The sequence below is a fragment of the Melospiza melodia genome, chromosome 9 (genome assembly GCF_035770615.1).
Source record: "Melospiza melodia melodia isolate bMelMel2 chromosome 9, bMelMel2.pri, whole genome shotgun sequence".
NCBI lineage: Eukaryota > Metazoa > Chordata > Aves > Passeriformes > Passerellidae > Melospiza > Melospiza melodia.
Genome location: NC_086202.1, coordinates 23,993,420 through 24,019,836, shown reverse-complemented (window position 1 = coordinate 24,019,836; position 26,417 = coordinate 23,993,420). Strand labels below are relative to the sequence as shown.

Here is a 26,417-nt window from a genome sequence, read left to right as displayed (position 1 = left end):
CCATCCCCCTGCTTTTCTCAGAGTCACTTCTCCACAGTGAGTACCTCTGTCCTCTGTGACCTATTAGAGTTACAAAGGATTTCTAAACACTAGTTCCCCAAGAAACTGTTCTGGACGATACACTCAGCATCAACATTTTCCATCACACCTCAGTAAGGTCACGGCGATGTACAGCCGCGGCTGGGAAAGGCACTGCTTTACTATTTGCTTCATCCCAAGGAGCTGAAGCAGCCGCTCAGGGACAGTGGGGGCAAGACGCACAAGGGCAGAGTTGGGGCTTCAGGAGGGCGGGAGAGCAGCTCAGCGCACCCGGGCGGCGCAGGGAGCCCGCGGGCACCCACACGGCCCCGGCCCCGCGGGCACCCACACGGCCCCTCACGGCGGGCACCCACACGGCCCCTCACGGCGGGCCGGGCCGGGCCGGGCCTGCCGCGGGCGCGGGGCGCCACCTGGCGGGCAGCGGGGCCCGCACACCGAGCGCTGCCCCCGGGCGGGCAGGATAGAGCGGGACACCGAGCGCTGTGACCCGGCAGGACAGGGACACACGGGGATGGAGTGGGACACAGAGCGCCGTGACCCGGCAGGACAGGGACACACGGGGATGGAGCGGGACACAGAGCGCTGTGACCCGGCAGGACAGGGACACACGGGGATAGAGCGGGACACCGAGCGCTGTGACCCGGCAGGACAGGGACACACAGGGATGGAGCGGGACACCGAGCGCTGTCACCAGGCTGGACAGGGATGGAGCAGGACACCCACCGAGTGCTGTGACCAGGAAGGACAGATATTTTAGCCCAGTAGTGAGAGGCAAAGCACTGCACCCCCCTCTCTTGCTGGCTGCACCTGAATGACACCATAGCTTCTCAATACCGGCAGATCAAACCTGTTGTCATCTTATTGCAGGGCTCCATACTGTTATCTCTGTATCACAAAAGCTCCATACCTTCTTGGTGTTCCCCGTGGGCATCTCCTCAGAGCACAGACTCTCTCTTCTTCACAAAGCAGCCACCGACTCCAGCTCCCCTTTCACCCAGCCACCCCACTCTTTTAGAGCACCTTCTTATTGCTTTCAGCTGTGGCCTGTTAAAGTCAGGCCTGCTCCTAATCTTTGTTAATTGGCCCAGGTGCAACTCCTTAGGGAGTTAGATTACTTTCTACACTATCTTTATTTTCTTATATTTGATCCCCCTACACATACCCATGACAAAGTCAACAGCATCGAATAGCCCAGGTAAGCCCAAGAGGTTTCAGCTTCTCATATTCCTGCTTTCAAGAAAGGAGCGGACTTTTTTTTTTGGTGGCAGAAGTGTATTTAATAATTTTCATATACAAATTAAGAGAATGCACAAAAAAATTGTTTTGTATCCAAGTGAAATAAGCCAAACCAACACAATTTAATATTTTAAAAAATACTACATTGATTAAGCAGCTACAGTGGTAAGAATGAAAAGATTTTCAATTCCATTTTTTGCAAAATTGCATTCTAAATACTACCTTGCATACACAAGTGGAACCCCCAGTGCAAAAAACATCCAGTACAAAAGTTTTAAACCCACATATCATCCTGCAATGAAAATAAATTCACATTTGAAGAAAGCCATCACAGTTTTTCTCTAATGAGATTGCACAAAGCAATCATGTGCTTTTTCCCACATTGATACTTTACAGCCTTAGTGATTCCAAAGGCAATGGTGTGAGATTCCAGCATTTGTTGCCGCACAAGCATGCCACATAGAACATACATCCTGCTTTATACAAATGAAATGTCTTGAGCTGATCTGCTGAATTCTTTCCTTCTTGTGCATAAACCCCAACAATAACCATTTTGCTGCACTGATTAGGCCTTGTGATTCTGTGGTGACCAATTTTGACTGATGATGATGATACATAAGAATCATAATCCAAGTAATACCAAAGTTGGGCTGACTTCACAGGATCAACACTACAGAAAGGCAGTCAAGCCTATTTCTCACTCAAGAAGCTCACTATACTGATTATATTCTCAAAGTACAAAAATAGGCCATATATTGAGAACTGAGCTGTATTCCTCACAGAACCCGATCCCAGAGCAGAAGCACACTTTAAGTTCACAGTTCCCTAATAATAAAAGTCCTGAGATCTTTGGCTGGATTGAGTTGAGGTCCTATTGCCAGGTAGAGCTTCAGTAGTAGCCTAACTCAACCTAAAGCAATTTACTTAACTCAAAAGTCAAATTGCTCCACTGAAGCAGGTAAGGTAGAGTTTATTTTTAAAAAGTAGTCTGAGGCTGTAAGAAACCCTAAACCAGAATTAATTTTTAAGAAATCCACAGTCGCTTATTAAACCTGTTGGATAGAATTTAACTGAGACACAAAGAAAATGCCAGTGCTGTTGCAGACAGCCTTGAGAGCACTGGTCAGTAGTATTGCTTCAAAATGATGAGACAAACAACAGAATAAGAATTTATTAGCACCAAAGGAAACACCACATTTCTCAATTTATACCTAACCCCCAACTGCAGAACCCCTGCTATCAACTCCACCACCCACTGTAACAGCTGAAACATCCAAATACTAAGGACAGTATCAACACTGCAGTCAGGTACACCCTGGGTGACTTCAGCACTTCTTGCAAAACACAAGGGGACTCTACCAAACCAGTGTGACTACCATGGTGGTGCACTTACAACATGCTTCAGTTACTATTTTATGGTTTTAATCGATATTATTCAATATAAGTATAAAAGTTGGACCAAGTTAAATAAAAAACATGGTTCCATAGGTGCTACTTGTGAGATAAGAAATGTTTGGGTGTTTTTATGACTCATTTTTCACAGCATCCAAGTTGTCATGAAGAGTAGGGCAAAGGGTTAGGACAGCTGGCCACAGTCAGTAATGACAATCTTTTTGGAGGGTTTTCCACTCTTGGAACCAAAGCTCTCAATTTTTTTCACTACATCCATTCCTTCCTTTACATGCCCAAAAACAACGTGCTTTCCATCTAGCCTGTAAAACAAATACACAAAGGCAGTTTTACTTAAAACATAAAGACAGTGTTAGCAGTTCTTCATAGCTCTCACCTGCTGACCAACTCCATGGCAAAAGCTCAACTGTCCTTCAAGTGACATGAAGCTTTCTAACATGACTTTAGCTCTGAACCTTAGAAACATTCTGAGGGATAGCAGCCTTGTTGCTGTCACAGCTCTTCCTCCCTCAAGTAACAAAGCAATTTATTTTTCATTGGAATGAAGTAATCCCGAAGTAACAACAAAACAAAGAACCAACCAATCAAACAAACAAAAAAATATCAACCCACAAGCAACATAAAAATACCCCTAAGAAGATCCCAAACCCTTCAGATTCAAGCATCAACTAATGAGGTTAATCTGCAGTGCTGAGAACCTACCAGTCAGTTTTTGCAGTGCAGATGAAGAACTGGGATCCATTTGTGTTGGGTCCTGCATTGGCCATTGAAAGAACACCTGGAACAGCAGCAGCAGTTTGTTAGACTGGTGTAACAAGTATGCAGTGCAAAAGACACTTTTCCTCTGCACATTTAGACTAAATGTGATAGTCTCACAGTATCTCCATATAATTTCTAATGCCAACTTCCTGCCTTGGATTATTTCCTCCTGCCCAGCCCCCCTTGGTTCCAGAGCAACAGTGTTAGTAAAGTAATTAGCTGTACACGCCCTGCAGGCAATTAACACCAGCTAACCTCTCCTGTGGTTCAACAGCTGCAGCCTCCTGGGACAAGGAAGTAACAATGCAAGTAAGAGAGACTATAGAATGCAGTCAGATATTCTTCTGTATGGCCTGTCCTTTGCTTTTTCTGGTGTTAATTTGCGTTACCTACTAAATAAGAAATTCCAGATTGCTTTGTTTTACTTCTGCAGTAATTTTCAAGTAGAAATTGAAGTCTATGACTTATGAAAGCAGTAATTTCACCTCTGAACAATTTTAAATCCCCTTATTGGCTGGCATATATTTGTAGAGCAGTCCACACAAATAAGCATATGCCAGGGACAACACATTGTTAAATTTCTTTGATACTTCTGTAATTACCAAGTGACCCACAAACCTAAAAACCTTTATTTTTTTACAACCACATCTTCATAAACAATGCTTTATGATTGGTTATAGTCTTCAGAAGGTAAAAAGAAAACGTTTATTTACCAGGTCCTACATGCTTAAGTATGAAATTTTCATCTGGAAATCTACTGCCATAAATGGATTTTCCACCGGTTCCATTATGATTTGTAAAGTCACCACCCTGAAACAGAAAAAGGATTAACTCTACTAAAATACATGGACTATTTAATATCAAAAGTGATGCTACTGCAAATACACACACTTGCTCTAATTTAAAAGTGACAACATTAACAAATTTTCTTCAGGTTAAGGATGAGCATGGCCACTCAATTTAGAACCAGATGAAAGTACAGTCAGGCTAAAAGTAGATTTCTGCTCCAGATATTGCTGATATTCTCTATAACTCCTACAACCATCTCTCTCCTTTCTCCCAGAAGTGATGGAACAAACAGCAGTAATTTTAAGAAACACCTCAAAGGCCTCAAAACCAAATCACCTAAGTTCATTACCACAGGCAAGACCTCCCAACTCCTTTTTCCCCCTCCTTTCTTCCAACAGGTACAAACACTGGTCAGGATTTCCATGACCCTTTGCTATTTCTAGGCTGTGTTGTTTGTTACACCAGAGCTGTTGAGCTTATGTTAGCTGACCCCATGCTGCTTGCCAGAAGAGATGTGACCACCTGTCTCAGGTTAAACACAAAAAAACGGTTCGATCAAAAAACGCAGCCACGGTGACTCGCGAAGGTGGCTCCCAACTACTGCTCCAGCCACATGCCATCTCTGCAGGGGTGACACCACCTGTGCCAGAGAGAACTCATACCCAACAGGTACTGCATGTGACCCTCAGCTTCCCCTTGTCACCCTGAGTAACCTCCTACAGGTGGTGTCACAGTCCCAGAGCTATGTGCCGCATGCCGTGTGGGGCCGTGGAATTGCAGAGTCCCGGATATGACAGCCCTCAATTAGGCCATACCAACCGCCTGAATCACACCAACAATCCATCTCAGCAAGTGCAGAAGTCACTACTGTTTTCTCTCACTTGACAATTGCTGAAACCCATGACAGTATTTCCACTTCAGCAATGACCTCTGAGTAATTCCTAAACATCAATTCATTCTCTCACCGTACCATAATCAACCATCTAGCATCCTGATTTCCAGTCCAGCTGGGGGGCCAAAGCAGGGCAGGCAAGCAGAACAGACTTACAGGGAACTTCACAGACTTGTGACAGAATTCAAAGTAGGGTTTGTGTTTGTATTTTTTAATGTATTTCTGATCCCAGAAAGACTTCTAAACTCTATCCTTTGGTCAGTATCACAAAACCTTAGTTTGCATATGAAAGGCAAGGAAAATAGGTCCTTTACAGCACACCTGTCCCTTTTCTTCATCTTAAAAACAGGTCATACAACTCGGGCCTCTTGTTCCAACAGATGTGTGGTTTTTGCTTAAAAAAACAGTTGAGGATGGGAGTCTATCACATTCATCAGTTAATAAATAAAGCATGCTTACTTATAACATTCAAATTCTCTTAAAATTTTCTCAGATTTTTTACAAAGCCATTCAATAATGCAATGTTGTTGAAATGTGCCCTTTTTTAAGGTAAAAGAGGACCACCAGAAATCCTGTGCACTACAGCAGCTCCATCCTCCTCATCTGCCAAGCTCAGTACAAAAAGAAGCTTTCAAGAAGCTTGGTTGTCATTTTAGTTGCTGCTGTTTAAGAAAAAAGATGCATGGGCTGTTGTCCAGAATATGCATGGGCTGTTGTCCAGAATTTCAAAAGATCTGTTCTTTAAACCAAAACAAAATCCATCTCAGATGCATCACCCCAAAAATCAACCCCAAGCAACCCTTTTGGTTTCCTTGTCCCCTCCCTATTACAGAGACATTAAAAAATACTAAAACACTAAAAATACTAAATTGTCTATTGTGAACAGATTATTCTGCTGGGAATAAGGAATGGACACGTTGTTTGTCAGCTCACAGAGAACAGTACGGTGATTGTCATTCTGTCCACAAGTGCTTCTCCCAAGCAATGCCATGTTGTCAGCTCTGCCCCACACTAAGGTACACTGCTCTACTACAGCAGAAAGCCTTCAGACAGGCTTCTTCTGACCATCTACAACAACTTACATTTATTTGTACAAAAGATGAGCTAAGCAACAGCCATTGCAAAATTATCAGAAATGCAAGTCATGCTGTCACCTCTTTGTTGTTTTGTTAGCCAAAGGTTAGAGCAGAGCCATTTCAAATGTTACTACTAGTCTGTTTCTAGAAATATGTAAACAATATAAAATTAAATTTAATAAAAAACTGTTTAAAACCCCAAACATTACCTGGCACATAAATGAAGGAATCACTCTGTGAAAAGTGGATCCTTTATACCCAAATCCCTTCTCACCAGTACAAAGAGCTCTGAAGTTTTCTGTGGAAACAAAGCATGAAGTATTATATTCAGCATCATATGTGGCAATACAAACACAACTGGATTAACCATGGCCCAAGATTATACACTTCAAAAACTTGATTGCATCTTTAAAGTGTTATCAATCTATCAGTTATTTCCATACTTTAAAAACCCTGGGATAAAGTCAAGAAAAAAAACACCTTATTTAGCCTCAGGACAGGGTAGCAACATAAGTCTTTTCCATCTCATCTCCCTTTTATTTTGCTGTGACTCCAATTCCCCAACTCCCCCCCTTTGCCTGTAGTCCCAGGTTTCATTTTCTGATGTTTATGCCTTTGCTTTTTATAGCAGTTGTGAGGGTTATGTCTTTTTTTAAGGATATTTGTCTACTAGGTACTAAAAAGTAAAAGTTTTTTTCAGAACCACTTAATAATCAGATGAGGAAGGAAACAAATGATAAAGCACAAGAACTTTCTAAGATTAATTCACTAATCAGCTAGTGACCAGAAAAATTAAACCCCATATACTCTTTGGAAACTCTCAGAAAGACTACTCCTTTGATTTGCCCTTCCCCATTTGCTCTGGGGTTTGATTTTCATGTCAGCTACTGTGGTTTAAACATATTTACTCAGCACCATTAACCCAGTATATGAACTGTATTGTCTTGGTGCAAATTGCAAAATGAAACTACCTGGAAAAATAACAAATTCCATCTCCTCACTAACACTTCCTGTCATATTTCTCCATATAACAACTGGGGATGGAACATGGAAAAATAGTTGTAAAGGGTAACAGGACCTTCTCATTCCTGAAAATCACAATCTATAACTTAAATTCTTAAGTATGAAAATCTGAAGATGCTGCCTCACCTGCTGTCTTTGGGACCACGTCAGCTTTCAGCTGTTAAAGAAAAATAAACAGACAAATTCATAAGTCAGCCTTTTCAAATGTACATAAAAAACATTTACATGGGAGACTGCTACAACTGAATTCTTCTCCTAAAGTGTTGAGTTGTCTGAAATCACAAGCCATCCAAAATTCCATGAATATCTCAAAACTTTCCAAGCATTTGGCCAGCAATGAAAAATATCCCCTCAATGAAACCTTTAGGCAGCTATTGAAGAGCCACTTGAGCAGGGTCTAATGATTTCACTGATCAATACATAATTGAGCAGTACCTAAGAAGACTCTTCACAAGAGACCCCAAGGATCAGAGTTTGGATACAAGTGGAGAGATCAAAGTCATCCCCCATCCCCTGCACAGAACCAGCTGTTGAAAATGACAGAAAAGGCAAAGGAAACAGAACAGCAGAAACTGTACATCAAAAACAACTTATGATGTTACATATACATCTGCAACCAACGAAAACTTCTGATTTTGATTGCTGCACATCTTTTTACTAATCTTAAAAAGGGACCTAAAACTGGCCATACCAGCCAGACCAGTTTTACCTAGCCGGACATCCTGACTGTGACCAGCAGGAGACACCTAGAAACAGCATGGCTGTGGTAAGAATTTAATATTCCTTCCCTAGGCCACTCTTCTCAGATGGCTATAATTTGCAGCAGAAGACCACCACAGCTCAGCCAGATTCAAGGTGATGCTGCAGTGCATTCAGACTTTCTCTAAACTGGGGACACTGAAAAACTTTAGCATAGAAATTAAATGCTACCACAAGAAATACAGGAACATTAATGCTATTTTTTTAATAATACCACCCAGACTTTTCGTTAATGAATAAGGAACTTGAAGAGTAATATTTTTACCTATGACTCCCTGAAATGCTACCTCCTGAGAGCACAACAGCTGCAACAGTCCAATTTATCAATATGCCAACACTATCGATAAATAAAAATATACTGGGCTCTAGTCTCAAAGGAACCTCTTTTAGAGAGAACTCTGATGAGTTATGTTTTAAAAAAATTCTACAAATATAGACCCAAGGTGGGTGCTGGAGGCAGAAGGCCACACTGACTTCCCTCAGCAGGCAGCATTCCTAAGAGCTTCATTCGCTCTCCAGCCCGTGGTTCTGGAGCACAGCCCTCGCTCTTTCCCATACACACCGCATCTATCTGAGGCACATCCCGGCCCGAGGGTCGTATGTACAGAAGGTGGCACACGGCGCCCACGGCGCTTTTTTTCCTTTAAGTACAGATATTACAGAAGTTTTCCTCTTCAGGCCTTCCTTACATGGCCGAGCATTTCAGAGACGGGATTTTTCAGGATGGAGCCAGCTGGTACCCGGCTCTTGAGCTGGCTGTCAGCAGCGCGGTGCCCTTCGCTGCACGTGGAGCCGGAGGCTCGAGGAGGAGGCAGCTTCAGGGAACTGACACCCTCAGGATGGCAGGAACCACACAGCGAGCGCCCAGCAAAACACAGGATGAACCCGGGGGCGCGGCTGAAGGGCTCCCCGGGCCCGCTGCCCCAGGAGGGAAGGCCAGGGACCCCAGTGCCGCTGGGACAGCGCTCGCCCCTCTCAAACCAGCGGTCGGTACACGACAGCAGCGAGTTCAGTCTTGTTCAGTATTTCTGCTTACACACTATGCAACTTCCTTCGAGGCTCGCAGCCACATCAGGGCCGTGCCCTCCGCCCCGGCTGTTCCGTGGGATGGCCTTAGGGACCGGCCACAGGCACAGGCGGGCCGCGGCTCAGCGAGAGCCCCGGTCCGAGCCCAGCCCGCCCCTCCTGGAGGGACCGTACCACCGCCCTCCCGCCCCGGGACAGCCAGGCAGCGGCTCCAGCAGGCGGGCGAGCCCCGCCATCCCCCGGGCCGCTCTCCCGCCCGCACCGGGCTGTGTGTGCCCCCGTCGCGGGCCCTGGAGCCGGAGCTGCCCGCCCGCCCTGACCTTGCCCGCTGCCCAGCCGCCATGCCCGGGGCCAGGCCGCCCTCGGCTCCGCAGCACCGTCCCCTGGGCCCCGCGCCGGGCCGGCTTCTCGCAGCCCCCGCGCCCCTACCTCCAGCACGACGCGTCCCAGCGGTTGGTTGTCGGCGCCCACGTCCAAGTACACCACCGGGTTCGCCGAGCCGGCGCCGGCCCCGCTGCAGCCGCGGGTACCGGCCGCCCACATGCAGGCGAGCCCCGGCGGCGGCAGCAGGTCCCCGGGCGGGCGAAGCAGGCGGCGGGCGGCGCTCAGCGCCAGCATCCCGCGGGCGGACAGAGCGCAGAGCGGACGCTGCGAGTCACAGACACGGGGACAGACACAAGGACACGCCGCCGCTGCCCCGCGGCCTTTATGGGCTCCGCCGCAGCGCCGCAGCGCCCGCTGGTGGCGGCGGCAGCAGCAGCGCAGGGCGAGATGGCGGCTGGGGCGGCGCGGGCTGAGACACCTTGGGGCTGCCCAGCGGGCTGAACGCGGGGCCCGGGCGGTGCCCAGCGGGCTGGAAACACAGGATGAAGCTGGAGGTGCGGTAGAAAGGCTCCACGGGCCGGCCGGAGCGGGCTGAAGGCGGGGAGCCGGTGGCCAGCGCCGGGCACCCCTCGTGCTCGCCCCTGCAGCCCTCAGTGCTGCCCCCTCCCCGCCCACCATTGCCCCGCGTTTGTTTGGGGATGTTTGTGAGGATCTCGTTTGTCCGTTTGCGTGTGGAGTTTTTTAGGGTTTTTTGCACATTTCCTCACAGCTCCCTTACCCCAACAGAGAAGGGGAAGTTTCTAAAATTTCATCATTCCACACAATGGCTCCGGAGAGCACCTTGGCGGGGAAGGCGGCGCAGCTGTCACAGGTGCGGGATAATGGGGATCAGCGGGATAATTGGGATCGGCGGGGACACGGGAGTCACGGGCAGCACCCCAGAGTTTCGGCACTGACGCGTCTCGAAACGCGGGTGTCCCTGAGTCACCCCCAGCGCAGCCCCGGCCGTGCCCTCGGCATCGCTCCGGAGCCCGCCTGCGCTCCGGCCGCAAACCTGCCCCGGGGAATACAGTAATAACAGTCCCGGTGTAATATAGTTCGTGTTTTATATGAAAATAACAACACATATAATTTTACCTTTTCTTAATTTAGCTACTTAGATGAAAGTACTCAGTACATATTGGTATTACTTTTTAGATATTACTTTGAAATCTCCAGTTTCCATCCTGATTTCAGATAAAAGGACTTCCAAAGGTTCTTCAAATTCTTAATGCCATAAGATGTCTTAAAAAAAAAAAGAGAAAATCAAACATGATTCTAATACTTTTCACATTTCTTTGTAGGAGAATAGAGTACAAGAAAATAAAGATAGTGTAGAAAGTAATCTTACCCCTAAGGAGTAGCAGCTGGGTCAATTAGCAAAGATTAGGAGCAGCCTGACTTTAACAGGCCACAGCTGTAACCCAGGAGAGGAAGATGCTATAAAAGAGTGGGGTTGGCTGGCTGAGAGGGGAGCTGGAGGCAGTGGCTGCTTTGTGAAGAGGAAAGAGTCAGTGCTCTGAGGAGCTGTCCACAAGAAAACCCCAAGAAGGTATGGAACTTTTGTGATAACGAGACAACAGTATGGAACCCTGCAATAAGATGACAACATTTCTTGTATTATAAATTAGAGTTATTTTAATGAAGCTTGCAGTAATGCAGCAATGTAACACAGTATAACAGAATCATACAAAGAGAGCCTGTATGTGAGGAATAGTAAACTTTCAATCCCGCCTAAGTTCTTTGTGTCAAGCAGCTAAAAGAGCCTTCGTTGGTAACATTCACTGAATGAACAGAAAGCTGTCAATCAAGGCACTGCCATGACCACAAAGATCAGGGCAGAACTATAATGTGCAATTACAAACAGCTGAGAAATCCTGGAAGAGCACCATTTTTCAGGCACATGCTCCAGACAGACCCTTAACTGCTGATGCTGTAGGGATGACTGTAGCAGGTACCAAACTCTGTAACTACAGAACCATATAATCCTATGTAAAAATGTCCATCTTGTCCTGAGGGGCCACAAAAATACCTAAGGAGGAGTGAAAATGGGGGAGAGGGGTGTATTATAGGCCAGTATACTTTCAACCTGATACTGCTTTCACTCCAGAGAACTTCCTGAGCTGGCTTTGCTATGTAACCATCTTTTTTTAATTCTGTTATTCCTCCCATGTATTTATCCACACACTGGACTGGTTTTAAATCAGCAGCTTCCTTGGTGATGAACTGGAAGCTGCCCTTCCACAGGCCTGCTGCCCAGAGCATCAGGAATCTGTTTGAATATTGCTCCAATTGCCTTCATCAATGTGCCTTACTTCTTGTGCTGGACGAGACAAATTGTTTGTTATCTATCTTTGTCATACAGACCTACAGCTCTTCTCTCATTTCAAGACTGAAGAGTCACAGCTAACTCAATGGTTATTTATAACAAAGCTCTTCCATGTCTTTGGATCATCTTTATTATCCTTCTCTGAGCTGTTCCACTTTTGCAGATTTTTGGGATAAGAGGAGCTTTGTACAGTATTCAAGATAAGGATGAACAATGACTTGCTTTGTGCATATGCCATGCTGGTATTTTCTATTTCTTTACCAATAACCTAAAGGTTTTTTGGTTGTTTTTGATTTTTTAAATAGGAGCTAAATCAGCACTTCTACCTAGCTTGTCATATCATCTCAGCTTCAAGTCCATTTTTGGTAAATTTTGACTTCTATTAATCTAATCATCAACCAATTTTCTAGTAAAAAACCTCATACTCCTTTTTAATAATGTTTTAATTGAAGTAGCCACTAGAAGCCCAAATCAAAATTGTTCTTTTTATACCTAGAACAATGGACAGTTCTGGCCCTGAGGGATTTATTATTTAATAAACAAGACAAAAGATGAACAAAAGACAATACCATATTGTTTTACATTTAGGAAACACAGTGAAACAGCTTTGACCTATTTTGCTCAGGAGAGTTCACAGACATCTTTGGTAGAGCAAACAATAGAGTTCTCCTCATTTGCAGGCTTCGGTGAGAAGACAAAACAGCAGTGATTTTTGTATTTGAGAATATGGACTGAATTATTATCTCTAGGTTTATGCAATAGAGCTACTAAATCACTGGTTATGGTCTACTCCTGCAGAGTCAGATGAATTACAGCTCATTCAGACAGTTTGACTAAGAACTTGTGAATTACAGAGGTCACTTTCCAAGAAGGACAGAAAAAGGTCTCCAAAAACTGTCAAAGGCCACTATATCACTGCCAAATGAGGCTTAGAGCTAGCTCAGCAAACTGATACGGTTTTAGGGGAGCTTTGAGCACATCCATTTGTAGATTTGTCCATCACTGAAACTCTGCAACATGTGGCAGGGAGATAAGTGCATTTAGCTGGAAAATGAGTGCACCCCACATTAACTAGATAGGCAACAGAGCTGCTTCAGCAGAGCTCTCGTGGGTATGGGTACCCGCCCTTACAGGTTTCATCAGCCTCTCTCCCTTCCCCCAAAACTACACAGAATTTAGAGATGGATAAACAAGGAGGGCCCTTTTGAAATTAGTTTCTAAATTTTAAAAACCACTTACCAAAGGACCCTTCTTATGTTGTAGCAGAGAAATTTCTGCACAGGAAAAAGAACCTTGAATGACACAATAACAGAATTTCATGCTGATAGATTACTTACAACTTGAAAGTCTTCATAAATGCTGTTCAGTAACTGGTTCAATATTACCACCACTGTGCCAAGACAGCCGGGAAACAGTAAGAGCGATCAAGTGGCTCTTCCAAAGAAACAGAAGGACTAAATGCTTGAAAGCTGACCTAAAATTTAGGAATTTTGATTTCAAGGGTCTTGAAATAGTGTTACCCCAGCAGACAGACAGTGCACAGATAAAAAGGTGATATGCATTTCTGATTCTAGTTGTCCAGCTGCATTGCCTGCTCATTTGTGGCACAGGAATGTGGGTTAATTGTTAATCTTGGATTGATGCTGGTGGCAGATGTGGTAAGATTGCATTTTGCAATCTACCTACTGCGAGAATCCAACTACATGGAACTCAGCATGGTCTGTGGCCCATTTTGATATGCTCTTCATGGGGCTGTGTACTTGGACCATGCCAATAAAATCTCAAATAGAGGCTGCAGCAATCCAGCACTAAGTACATTGCACGGGAACATCACTTGATACTGTGACACAGGGAGTTCCCACAATACTGGTTCTGACATTGACAAGAATGAATGCACATAGGGGACGTGGTTATCTCAAGGACTCCGCTGATCAGGGCTGTTAGAATAAGGAGAGGTCATACAGGTACTCAGCTTGATTTTAAGTGAGGAGAGCAGGAATTTGCAGTGGGCATTTCCACTCTCCACCTGCAGAGCCTGGATGTGTTGCACTTCAAAAGACTCAGCCTAATTTTTTCTTCAAGGTTTTGGCTAAGCTAGAAGATGAGTGAAGAGCTGGAAAGCAACTCTGTGATCTCTGTCTGTGACATGCATTTATTTATGAATGGGGACTGGAGTGGGGGAGATGGTGAAACACCTCCATTACACTCAGTGATTGCAGTGTGAAATTAAACTATACAAGAGCTCAAAGGGCATAGAGTGGCCACATAGGTACACTTAAAGATAAAAAGAAAAAATGCTAATAAATATTTCCCCCGATCCAGGTTTCCTCTTAGGAACTTTCAGTACCTCAGCTCACTACATGAACATTCTCTCCAGCACACATTGTACTTAAAGGAGCAGTTTCCCCACATGACTTCATTCTAATTACCTACAAATAGTCATACAAGAAAAACCTCAATCCACTCATGCTCTTTACAGCTGTGATTAGCATTTTCATTTCAGAACTTCTGAGTGACATTGCTTGCCCAGAATTCATTACTCAATCTCCCTGCATAATGCATGGCAGCCTGCTGCTGGTGTGTCACAGTGCCTCTGTGCAGTGCCCAGAACACTGTCCATACACTGCAACAGCTGCCAACAGATAGATCACATGAGCCTGGCAAAGCACTTAGGACATTTAAAATGCCTGGTTTTAGATTCTAGGGAAAATGCAGTTACTACTCACAGTGGCCTCACAAATCTGCAGGACATCAACAGGTGGTTCTGCCTGTGGGTGGGAGAGACACTGCATACTTACAAAGCAGTATTAAAGAGCCCTTCTACCTCTAAAACCACAGGAATTTCAATTGTAACACAACTTGAAATTTACAGGCATCAGTTAAGTTAATTTGCCACTTCTGCTTTGAGGAACAAGTAATTAGGGAATAGTATCAGAAATACTTTAAGAATTGGTTAGTCATGATACTTCATGCTGTATGAGTAAGATAGCACTGGAGCTTTAATCAGCTGCCTGGTAAAGACTTGAATTTTCTTTGCATTTGTCTTGTGTCCAAATCTATAAATATATATCTAATATATATAGATATATACAATACAGATCTATACCTATATTTATATACATAATACAGATATAATATGCATTTTGTATAGCATATCTTTGAGGTAACAGCTGTCTCTGTACCTTGTACAAGATAAATTATCCTGTCTGCTCTAAACTAATTCTAAAATTCTACCAGTTATTCTATAACAAACCACTCTGCTGGAGCAACCTCACCACAGAGGATCTGAGATTCCTCTCTGCTTTTTTGCCATTTCCCTACTGAAAGCTTTGCTTCCTTTCAGCATAACAGCAGCACTACCTGAGTTAGCATGGAACCTGATGACGTCCTTGCATGACATAACTGCATGTGGCCATCACCTGAATACACAATGTACCACCAGCTGAGCTCTCAAGTTGTCATATGCAAATTAGCATGTGTCACATTTACAGTCCAAGAACATCATCTCTGGATAATGAAATGTTTGGTGAATTATTCTGAAGCTAAGGGTAAGAAATTCTCTTCTCTGACTCAGTGACACTTGTGCACATTTTGCCATCAGTTTGATAGTGGCTGTATGGAAGCCATGCTTCTTCCCAGAGGGACCATCATTCGTAACTTGGAAAACTGCTGGGAGTTATTGTGAAGGAATGTATTCTCAATGACTTCATGAACTGGCTGTTACAGCCTGTCACTAACTAGGAAGCTCACCAGATGTGTTAATGGATAAAATTCACTGATTTTCCATGTCTTAAAAATGTACATTCTGAGAAACACAGAAGTAAGGAAAGGGAGCACTGATTATATTTTTGAAATATAAAAGAATTGGATACATTTAAATATGCATTAAAAACATACTCAGACTTCAAATCCAGCATTAATTAAATAAATATAGGGAATTTCAATTATTTTTGCAAACCAAAATATAAAAAAATTATATTTCTCTTTTTCTAGTGTTTAACTAGTTAAAATTTCTTAAAATTAGCAACCTGTCTCTGTGTTCACAATAATCAATGTCTTCATATGAGACCAAGGTGAGAAATTAAATGTACCAGAATATTTTTAGCAGAATCTAAAACAACCAGCATCATGAAACAGCTATGGACAAACTGGAAAGTCTAAACTGTAAAATTCCATTAAAAATAACTCTGACCTAGGGGAAAATCATAATTGATAATCCTAAATATACCTCTTGGGATGTCTAATAGACCCAAAAAAAGTGCAGAGAAGTCAGTGTATTTAGGAGTGGTATACAGTAGCATTAACTTTGCTGTGTGTCACTGGATCTATCAAAAAGTATGTGAGTTCAGTATTTGGAAAGATACTGGACAAACCAAGCAGACATGTTCAACAGACAGGGGAAAGAGCCTTATCCCATCTAGTCCATGAAAGGGAAGGGTTTTAACAGAAGGCTGTACTTAAATTGTAGGAAACCAATTATGGCAGGGAGTACCTGGAAATGTAGATGAGCTACGTGGCAAACCAGCCTGGCAGCCCAGCTGTGCCACACTGTGTGCTAATGCCTGCACGAGCTGTGACCCAATTGCTGGCTGCTTGCTTTACAAACAAAATTGCATCATTCATCAGGTTCCTTGGGGGCCACTTTTGTATTCCCCTGGAAAATTCTGCAGACTGATGGAAAGAAGATATCTCAGCAGAAGCTTTCAGTGGTCTGCATGAAACAATAAAAATCTTGTGTTCTTTTTAGACAGAACAAATATGAGTAGTGCATTGATGCAATGACAGACATTCGGAGCAACATCCTACATAAGAGTCAATAGGATTTTGGTGACACAAAATGGAAAACTGTAATAAGATGACACATTGGTAATAATTAAAAGTGTAAAAAAGAAAGGTTCATGACTGGAAGTTCATAATGCAGGAAGATTTGTACAGATGTGAAATTTAAGCAGATAGAAGTGAATTCTGGATAATTACACATACAAATATAAGATTAGGTACACAAATGTAAAAACCACATGCTTTAATTTTAAAGGGAAACAGAGGATAACAAATAAAAGAATTATATATAGAATATCAGGTGAGAGTTGTACAGCTGCTTTATATGCTGACTAGGTTACTTTAAATGAAAGCAAACAGCTCTATGCACAGGACTCCCATCCCCAATGTCCAAGCAGAAAAGAGACAAGGGTTCTGTCCCCCTTCCATGTTCCTAACTGTTTTCAATGTGTTACTCCTGTAAAAAGCAAGATCAAGTGCATGGCCACAGAATACAATGTGCATAAACAAAATAACATGAATCAGAGATCCATACTGATGAGGAAGAGCAGAGAAGAAATGCAGGGAAATAAGCTTGTTCTGAAGTTGTTGAACAATTGATCAGCACGTGGATTAACAGAGAAGTCACAGACAGATACTCGTGTAGGTGGCTCTCTGGAAGCAGAGTGCATGACATACAGAACACACTGCCAGGACATGGGACAGGAGACACCAGCATCAACTGTATACACACATCTTACCTAGCCTGGGGTCCTCAGGTGACAGCTGGGAGAAATTCCACTTTCAGGATTGTTGCAGCCTCTGCAGACCTCAAAGTAAGCTTGAAAAATGTACAGTGCTTAGGGACATCACGAGCTTTCCTCCAGCTGTACAGTACCAAAGTCAGTTTGCAGTATGTCTTGTTGACACTTCTGGGGAGCTTCCAGGAAAACAGAATACCAAAACCAAAACATTTATTAATTATGGGCTGAAATGGATAAATACTTTTTGATTCACTACAGTGTACACAGTAACTTTGTTCCATTATGTTATCCTAAAAAACTCCACTGGAATGGGTAGTGCCACCCAGGAAGGCAGAAATTCAGAGTCAGAAACAAATTATTTTTCCCTATTTTGAGAAAATAAATCTCTAGTCTAGATTTACACATACATACATACATACATATATACACACACATATACACATACTTGTGTGTATCCCAATCAACAAAGACTAGTGCCCTTGTGGAGGTGGGGAATAATTGCTATAAGTGCTTGCATAGATAGATACTCATATTGTGAAATGGTTGTTTGTTCCCAGGTATTTGAATGTATTTCAAAGGTGGGTTCTGCCTAAACGCCTTCAGAAATGCCATCTGCAAATCCAGAGATACTCAGTAATCTGTTAACCCAAGTTCTCAGATGCAGTGAGTGATGGCTGTGGCTCCATTCAGTGCAGAACTCCACCAGGACAGGACCTGTGTGTGTTTCTGCTATCCTGTGAGTACTCCTTGTGTCACCATTCAGGCTGCTTACAGCTGGACAGTAAGTAAATTGAGCAGATTTGTAACTCAAAGGTTGCATTTACAAACCAAATGCTTCAACTTTAGGATGGAGATGCAGTAAGAAAAAAATGGTCTCATTTCACTTTAGTAACAGGTTCCAATTCAAAGAAAACTATCAAATTTGGAAGAAGTTAAAACAAAGGTGCTGGTTGTTTAATATCTCCACATGTGCCAATTCCAGAGAGAAGACATCCTTTCCTCTTATTCATATCACATAAAGATTTAATTTCAAAGTAATTATTACTTGTCTGGGAGAGAGGCAGTGCCCTGCATACTGAAGAACAAGTTACCAATGCCTTGCTTGGCAGGGACTTTTTTCTGTGTGATCCCATATTTGCATTCATAATCTTTTCTTTTATCTTCGGTCTCCGGGGTGGTTCCCACCTTTCCCTTCCTGCACCAAGTCCTGCTCTGATAAAAGGTACACCTCATGCAACTGACTTCCACATTAACTCAAACCAGGGAGAGCAAAGGGGAAGTTCATGGTTTCAAAATGAAACTCAAAATTTACAAAGCAGCTGCCAATTAGTCAGACCTTAATTTTGCAAATTTATTTAGGAAAAAAAAATTAACATGAGCAAATGAGAATACTTCAGTGTTACAACAGAGTATATAAATGTCTAGCAATAGTCAAATAATTTGATCTTTAAATACAAAATAACCACATGAACACCTAATATACAGGTTTCATCTGAATACATATTTATTAGATAAATATTAGGTTGTCACATCATCTAACTACATACAGTTTTGCAAGACTAAAAATCACAATTATTTTTTCTGACCAGTTTAAAGTATGAAATGATTGCATTGTACTGTACATACAATGTACAAACAAAGACAATGGCCATTTTTGCATGTTACCTCAGATTGTACTTTTTTTTTTTTAATTCTCCTCTGATCGTGATATCAAAAATTGTACAAAGTATGAATTTGGTTACAATTTTTTTTTCTTTTTTTTTAATCCCCGTATTTTTCTTCATTATTTCTGTAGCACCCTAAAAATACACAGGTGATAGACTAGTACACGTAAGCTAAATATTACATGTAGATAAAACAAAACAAAACAAAGGATCAGAGTATATTACAGAAGTGAAAGTGGAACAAATGCTGAGACTCCACAAACGCTAACAAACAGGATTCATTTTCCACATAAGATGGAGCTTCAAGCTTTTTTTTCCTGCGAAATAAAAACAATGCACATTCCAAGGAAAATGAATGCATTTCTGTTAACATGTCTCTATTTGTCATTTACATATGTACAGCTGTCCCTTGAGTCTCCGCTGCAGACACTGGCGTGTACTGTCAGTCCTATAATAATGTCTTGGCAGCAGAACTGTAGATCTCTGTGGGTTCTTTCCCAGATGAACTTCCATAGGGAAACGATTAAAAGGTAAAAAAACAAAAAAAAAAAAAAAAAAAGAAGAAAAATACTACTGGAATCTTATATAATAATTAAGCTTTAAAAGAAATGACTGTGATTACCCTATTTGCTAGGTTTTTTTCTCTAAACTTTAGTACGGCAGTGAACAGATAAAAAAATAACTAAATTTTCAGAAGCTTTTTCATACTGACTTCACTATACAGTACCTGATTTTAGGTGACAGATAAATTTTAAACTGTCTCAAATGTTCAACGTTTGGGTGATGGGTAAAAATTGTACTTTCTTTTTTAAGTTCTGCTTAGAAACCAAACATTTCTGTAAGTTTAAAGATGTCAACTGTCCGCTTTAATTATCTATTACTGTAAAAAGCAGATGCCAACACTGCTCCAAACATATTGCTAATATCTATGGGGCTTTTTTTTCCCTTTATGCTTTCCAACAGGTACTTTTAAATGATACATTTTAAATACTAGCAGTTAGCAAAAGGTCAATCCTTAACATACCTGGCTTAAAATACTAATATTGTGTTTAAGAGAAAATTCATTTTAGGTGACTAACTTAGCTGCTCAGGAATCAGTGGAGAATGAAACATGAAATAGAATCAATTAAAAAAATCAGAGCAACCAGTTCCAACTAATAGTGAGAAATCTTCTTTATTCCCAAACCTATGGCTTAAGGAACTTACCCCCCAAATAGAAAAAAAACTAACTCTAATGGCATAAAGTCAGTTTATCATTAGCCACCTCTGCACATGACTTCCAGACCTATATAAAAAATGCAGCAAAAAAACAGGGGGAAACTACTACAGGAAAATGGCTACACAACACATCTGTATCAGCAACTGAACAATGGTCTTTCCTAGGAATTGTGTGATAGCAGCACCACACCACAACCATATTACCATGTATTACACCAAGGTATCTTTAATATTCTGCACAGATCCTCTACAGGTTGTCAAGCCTACATAAGAAAAAAGACATTTCTAAGCAGAATAAAATATACTATACTGTTTCCCTCCCCCACCCACCAACATCCCTAAGTGTCTTTGCCCCAGTTTCAGAGACTGGAGCACCAGTACAGTGATATAAATACGGTACCATACAGATTTGCTGCTTGCCTTAGTGCATCTTTACCTGCTCAGACAGCTGGTCCTACGTGTTCTGCTCATTTTGGCAAATGAACAAACTCTGCCATTACCAGCTCACGATCACCCACAGTCAATGAACACTGGTTGATCAGTTGGGGTTACTTTTTCCCTAGGCAAACACAATTATGTTTCCATGACAGAGCTGGGCCCTGATTATCCAGGTACTGCCTGATGTATCAATTCATTTATCACATAAATGGATATGAAATTTGGGCTAATTTACCAAAAGAAAATAGGGGGAAAAAAAACCCAAAACCCAACTCCCTTATTCTGTTAAAGAACCCTCAATTTTCTTTTTTAAAAAAGGACCCATATTTTTCTTCAGACAAGGTATTTAAAAACACCAGCAAAAGTATAACCAGATCATGAAAATGTTGAATATTATCAAAGACGATACTAAAATATTCACAAAGATATTTACAATAGCAATTCTTAAAATAATTGATTTTGCATAATGAACAGCGCCTTTCTTAAAAAAACTTGAAAGAGGAAAAATATAAGTGTGGGACCATTTCTACATAATACGTTTGACAGATTCAATACTCCTACTGGAAAATAAAAGAACTAAACCGCCATTTCCTTTAATATCTACAGCAAGGTGCTGCTGACTAGCATATATATACCACAACGCATGTACAGCAGTAGTGGGAAACGTTAACAAAAAGAGCAAAAGAAAACAAAAAATGCAGAGAATTTACAAGTATGACTTTGGTGAGGAAAGCAAATGCAGAGTCGTAAGCACAGAGCATGCCATTTACAGCATTGCAAACTAAACACAGAGGGCTAGGAAGCTAGCTAGTCAAACTGACAGGAACAACCAAAATTTTGCCTGGCACTTCAGTTTAAAACGCATTGTGGCGAGCAAATGAAGGGTGTTTGGATTTGGGAAGAGGAAAAGGAGTAGGGTCAAATATGCTTTAGTATCAAAAGAAACAAAACCAGTAACTGTACAGTGGGGAAAAGCTGAAATGTTGCACCACGAGGGCAAAGTTGGCACACATGCACTTCTTACACAGCTACTGTACATCATTTATAAGAGAGAGAGAGAGACAAAGAGCACAGAAATGGGCACAGAAGCAATAGGAAGCTCATGCAGGAGCATCAACCACACGAGAAGCAAAGATCACAGGGGCAAGACAGTAATTGTGGCAGCAGGGTCTCTTGAGGGCAGTAGCCATCTACTGACAGGTACTTATTCTCCCCACACTCGGTCCTTCAGAAGAAAGAGCTCATCCCAGCAGCCAAAGTTTACAAAAAGAAACTGAAGGAGGAGAAAAAGAAAAGGCGGAAGTATCTGTAACAGTCACGAAAACAGAATGCAAAGCAAAACTAAAATGAAGCTGTAAGACGTCTGTCCAATGTCAATGCCCCTTCTCAAGCTGATTATTAAAAATAATTATGCAGAAAATGATGTTACTCTCCCTCCATCCTGCAATGGTTTCCTCGCTGCCTTCAACCCAGCTTGTCTTACTATGCATTGTGCAGTACAGACAGTGACACAAACTCTTGGGGCACCGAAGGCTGTAGGTAATAATCAGGAACAGTTTGGTTTGCATCCCCCCTCCCTCTCTTTTCCATTATGTATGGCATACATGGCAAAAAGATCTATTACAGCCATCTCTACAGCTGCATGTTAACGCAGTCAGAAACGGTACTGATCTGAAACCAAATCACAAAAATCCCTAAACATTGCAAACTTTAAAAAAATTTTTCCTGGGTGCTTCCAATCTGTGTGCTGGGCCAGAGGAATCCTCTGCAAAGAGATGGTAAAGATCCCTACACGTGCAGAATCCTGACACCCACGGCCGCGGCCTGCAGAGCTCAGGCCGTTACTGAAGTGGCATTAGCTACACTGCTGGCTCCCTCTGACAGGCCTGTGTGTCTTCCCTAACTCAGCCACTTGATTGTAGGATTTGTGCTTTTTTGAGCTTTGTAGGTGGTTTTTTTTTCATTTTGTGTGTGGCCAGGACAATTATTCCAACGCAAACCCATGGCTGGAGGGGGGCAGAGGAGAAGTGGGGTAGAGGGAGATACAGTTTCAAAAAAATGGAAGAACAAGCATTGTAAAGACACTCTGAGACGGGTCAATTAAAGACAGTTCCATTCTGTTGATTTTTCTTCCCTTGCCAAGATCCGGTTTTGCCAAGATACTTCACACTATGTTTATCACAGAACTCTCTCTCTAGAGGATGAACACCAAATGGGGTTTCCAATAGCTGCACAACTGTCTATGCTTCTTTGTCACATGTAGCATGGCAGACTCGGAGATTACTGCGTTTATTTAACTTTTGTATTATTTTCTCCCGTCACTTTCGCAGTCTTTGAAGCTAACAAAAGCAGTTCTGAGATGAAGAAAGCGGGGAGTGCACCATTGGATTGAGTTGTGAGGTTTTTTTCTTCTCTTGTGGAAAAGGAGTGTTAAGATTCCTCGCTGTGCAGCCACACACGTGTGAACAAGTGAAAAGGATGGGAGAATACACATGGTTTCAGTTGTTCTCAAAGAGAGACAGAAGGTCATCATTGCTATTGCTTGGCAAATCAGGAGGATCCAGGTATGAAAGCAGCTCATCTGGATTTGTGAGTTCTGGAAGCAGCTATAAAATACAAAGATAAAATAAAAATTACAGATAACAGAAACACAACTGAGAAAAGAAAGGGATTAAACACCACACATTCCTGGAATCTGATTTTCATAACAATATAGCCAAATAAAACAGAAGGCAGTGTCACAAGCCTAACACCCTCAGATGATGTAGTATCCAATTGCTTGTGAAAGTCTCTGTGACTCAGTTTTCACCTGTGAATTACATTATCATCTCAGTTAGGGTTTCTCAATCCACCTCCCCATCATATTGCCTGGCTCATGATGCCGACAAAACCTTCTGGACAAATGCTCATTATGGATGTTTCCTATAACACACTGCGTAAACGTTTGAAACAAGCACTTGGAGTAATCCACATTTGAGCTTCAAGGCAGATGGGCAAAGGCTGGTCTGGCCCTCACGCATCAGTTTGATGGCCACTCAAAGCCTGCAACTCCACAGAAGGAGGCAGCCCTGTCCTTTGCTCACCCCAGTAACTCCTCAGTGCACTGATCTAAGCTCTGGGGCAGTGAACTGGAGCAAGGAACTCAACCAGGGTTAAAGCAGCCAGCAGGTCAGGGAAAGTGGAAAAAAAACCAATTAAGGAGGAGAATGGAGAGAGGAGTGGCAGGGCAGCTGGGCGAGTCCTTCTCCTTTCTGTGGCAGGAATTTACAGTGGTTGGAAGTACTTACTTGACTACAGCATTACATGCAATTCCAGACGTTTTAAAGGGTCACAGGTGTAACACTCCATCCAACAGAAGATGACCTAATCTGCACAGTGCTTTAAAGTATCAAAATGAATAGCTATGGGACTTCAATTTGTATTTCCATGAAAATGGAAATAAACCATCACAACACATTCTTTTTGATCTGACAAATGACAAGCACATTGTAACTCCTGGGTTGTGCATCAGGCAATGTTTTCTGCTCTGTAATGCATCTTGCCCTTTCCTAGGCAAATATAAAAGTGTCATATATAAAAAATTGCAGGGAACAGTTTGTAATAAAGCCCTTTTATGTTCTGCACTGTTTTAAATACAGAAATATATGGACTGTTTTAACAAACTTAATAGTAGGTACATGAAATTAATTTTAAGTTGTTCAGTGTTTTCAAATATTATAAAACCAAAAGCTTGACCACTTCAATTTAGCAAATAAATACTGTATTTACATGCTTCTATTACTCTTGTGCAAATGAAACTTCATCTTCTAATATTATATGGATAAACAAATTTTTCAATAAGCTAAACACTAAATGCCAAAAAAAGTTTACTGCTTTCTAAGCATTTAGAAAAAATGCAATGTCAAGTTTACATAAACAGAATCTCCCAGAAGGAATCTTCTTCTTAAGCTACCACCTCATTTTACTCATGGCAAAATGCTATTGTCATTGTATTGAGATGTGAGACTTTTAAATGTACTTCACCTCCTATTAGAATTTTTTATGAGTATATTGTAAAAAAATTCAAAAAGAAAAAAAAAGTCCAAAAGAAAACAGCAGCCCCACCAAGTGTGGAGAAATAAAAAAGTTATTAAATCTGTCCTACAATTTTACAACTTGTTCTTAAAAATTTGAATCATCTATGAGACTCATTCTTGTATGCTGAGGATTTTTTAAAAAGTTTAAGAAGAGTGGAAATTTTAAGCAATAAGCTCAGTATGTGAAGTTGAAGTCTTCTGAGTTGCGAAGGTGAGCTCGGCTTCCCTCAGCCAGAGGGGTCAGGCAGCAGAGCTGGCCTCCTGCCCCACTGGTGGGAAACCCAGAGACCTCAGGAAGGACTCACTGGGAACTGAGAGTGCTGTGCTGGAGCAGGGACAGAAGAGAGAGGAGTGCCAGGGCCTGTGAGGGGGTGATGGGGACAGAAGCTACAGGAATGTGCCAGATTTAGGGTAGAGTTTGGAGACATGTACCCTGTGCTCTTGAGGTGCAAATGGAGAGGTCTAACCAGTGATTTCAGCCTTGAGCCTCTTCTGTCTGAAGTACCCATGCAGATCTCCCCTGTCTGTGCCTGCATCCATAGGAGGTGGATTCTTTAACCCAGGTTAAACCTCAGACTGCATCTCACTGAATTCCTGCAGAATGACTGTGACTGTGCCAGGAGGGAGTGGGTCAAGTTGCCCACAGTACAGTGCCCTGTTTGCTTTGCTGCATGGGACTTTATTCAGCCACAAGAGACCCATTAAAATAATCCATCTGATCAGGATCACAGGTATTTCCAGTAAGTTTATTTCCCACACTGTACAGCACTTGCCTCCTGTTAAGAAACCAGCAATCCTTCATCAGTGATAACCACAGTACTGTGTAAGTGTACAGATTTTTGTACTTTGCTTCTCACCAAGGAATGGGTGCCTGACCCATAACAAAATACTGTATGTTTCTTAAATATTAGAAGAAAAAAAAGAGACATTTTTATTTCACCTTTCAGTATTGCTCAGACAGGATCCTTAAGGGTTCAGAACTTGAATTGCCACATGAACTATTGTTCCCAAAGGATGTGCACACAACCATATTGTGTGAAATAGCAGAATTTGCCTCACTGATCACTGTTCCTGCAGCACCCTGAAGCCTCTATCTGTCCCCTAACCCCTTCCCTCCCCTGTGAGGCTACCTGCCAGCCCAGTGCTCCTGTGTGACAGGGGAGATGCAAGTATACAGCAACAGCAAATACAGATATAAATCCAAGGCACAGAAGCAAACACATCTCTAAGGAAATTAACTGTGCAGCAGCAGACTTTGGAACAGACAGAAGATACACATACAGGAATGCATGACTCAAACAAAAATCCAATCCTAATGCTGAGGATTTATATTTTGGGAGGTAGATGGCTAACCAGAGAGATATAACTCAAGTAAGTCGCTTCCAACTCCACTGAATCGATGTTAAGAGATGGAAGACTACTTTTGGCCTTAAAACTAGACCTCAGTTAGTTGTGAGCTGCCTCCCACGGTGGCTAAGGAGGCAGAAAATGTCCATGTTGTTTATGTCCTTGTGTGGTGTACTGGGAAGAGGAACTTATGCTGCTGAGCCACCCACAAGAGTGGGTTTGGAAGGGCACAGATTGTTTCTGGCTGCAGGGAGCAGGGACTGTGTCACAGGGTGGGCCAACACAGACCTCACTCCTGCTGGCCAGGACATGCTGCAGGGCTCAGCACAGAGCTCACGTGGCACAGCAATGCCACGGTCAGAACCTCACACAGCTGTGGCCCTCCTCCTGTCCAGGCACTGCAACAGCTTCAGGGTCCAGGAGAGCACAGCCCAACCAGCACCGAGGTGGG

At 42.5% G+C, this 26,417-nt stretch overlaps 2 protein-coding genes across 11 annotated transcripts in view; both read right to left on the bottom strand.

The window, feature by feature from the left end:
* Positions 1-2,229: 2,229 nt before the first annotated feature.
* On the bottom strand, positions 2,230-9,642 carry PPIF (peptidylprolyl isomerase F). Its single transcript, XM_063163893.1, has 6 exons — positions 9,439-9,642; positions 7,351-7,381; positions 6,411-6,499; positions 4,158-4,254; positions 3,388-3,463; positions 2,230-2,987 (listed from the first exon to the last, which is right to left on the bottom strand). Exons 1-6 carry the CDS (start codon positions 9,625-9,627, stop codon positions 2,852-2,854), a joined length of 618 nt encoding a protein of 205 aa, XP_063019963.1. The 5' UTR covers positions 9,628-9,642; the 3' UTR covers positions 2,230-2,851.
* A 9,061-nt stretch (positions 9,643-18,703) lies between these two features.
* Positions 18,704-26,417, bottom strand: part of ZMIZ1 (zinc finger MIZ-type containing 1) — a 337,962-nt gene continuing 330,248 nt past the window's right edge. For all 10 annotated transcript variants that reach the window (XM_063163882.1, XM_063163881.1, XM_063163886.1 and 7 more), the window contains one exon: positions 18,704-23,149. In XM_063163882.1, coding sequence (XP_063019952.1) covers positions 23,042-23,149 — 108 coding nt within the window. In that variant the 3' untranslated portion in view covers positions 18,704-23,041. The remainder of the gene's footprint in view (positions 23,150-26,417) is intronic.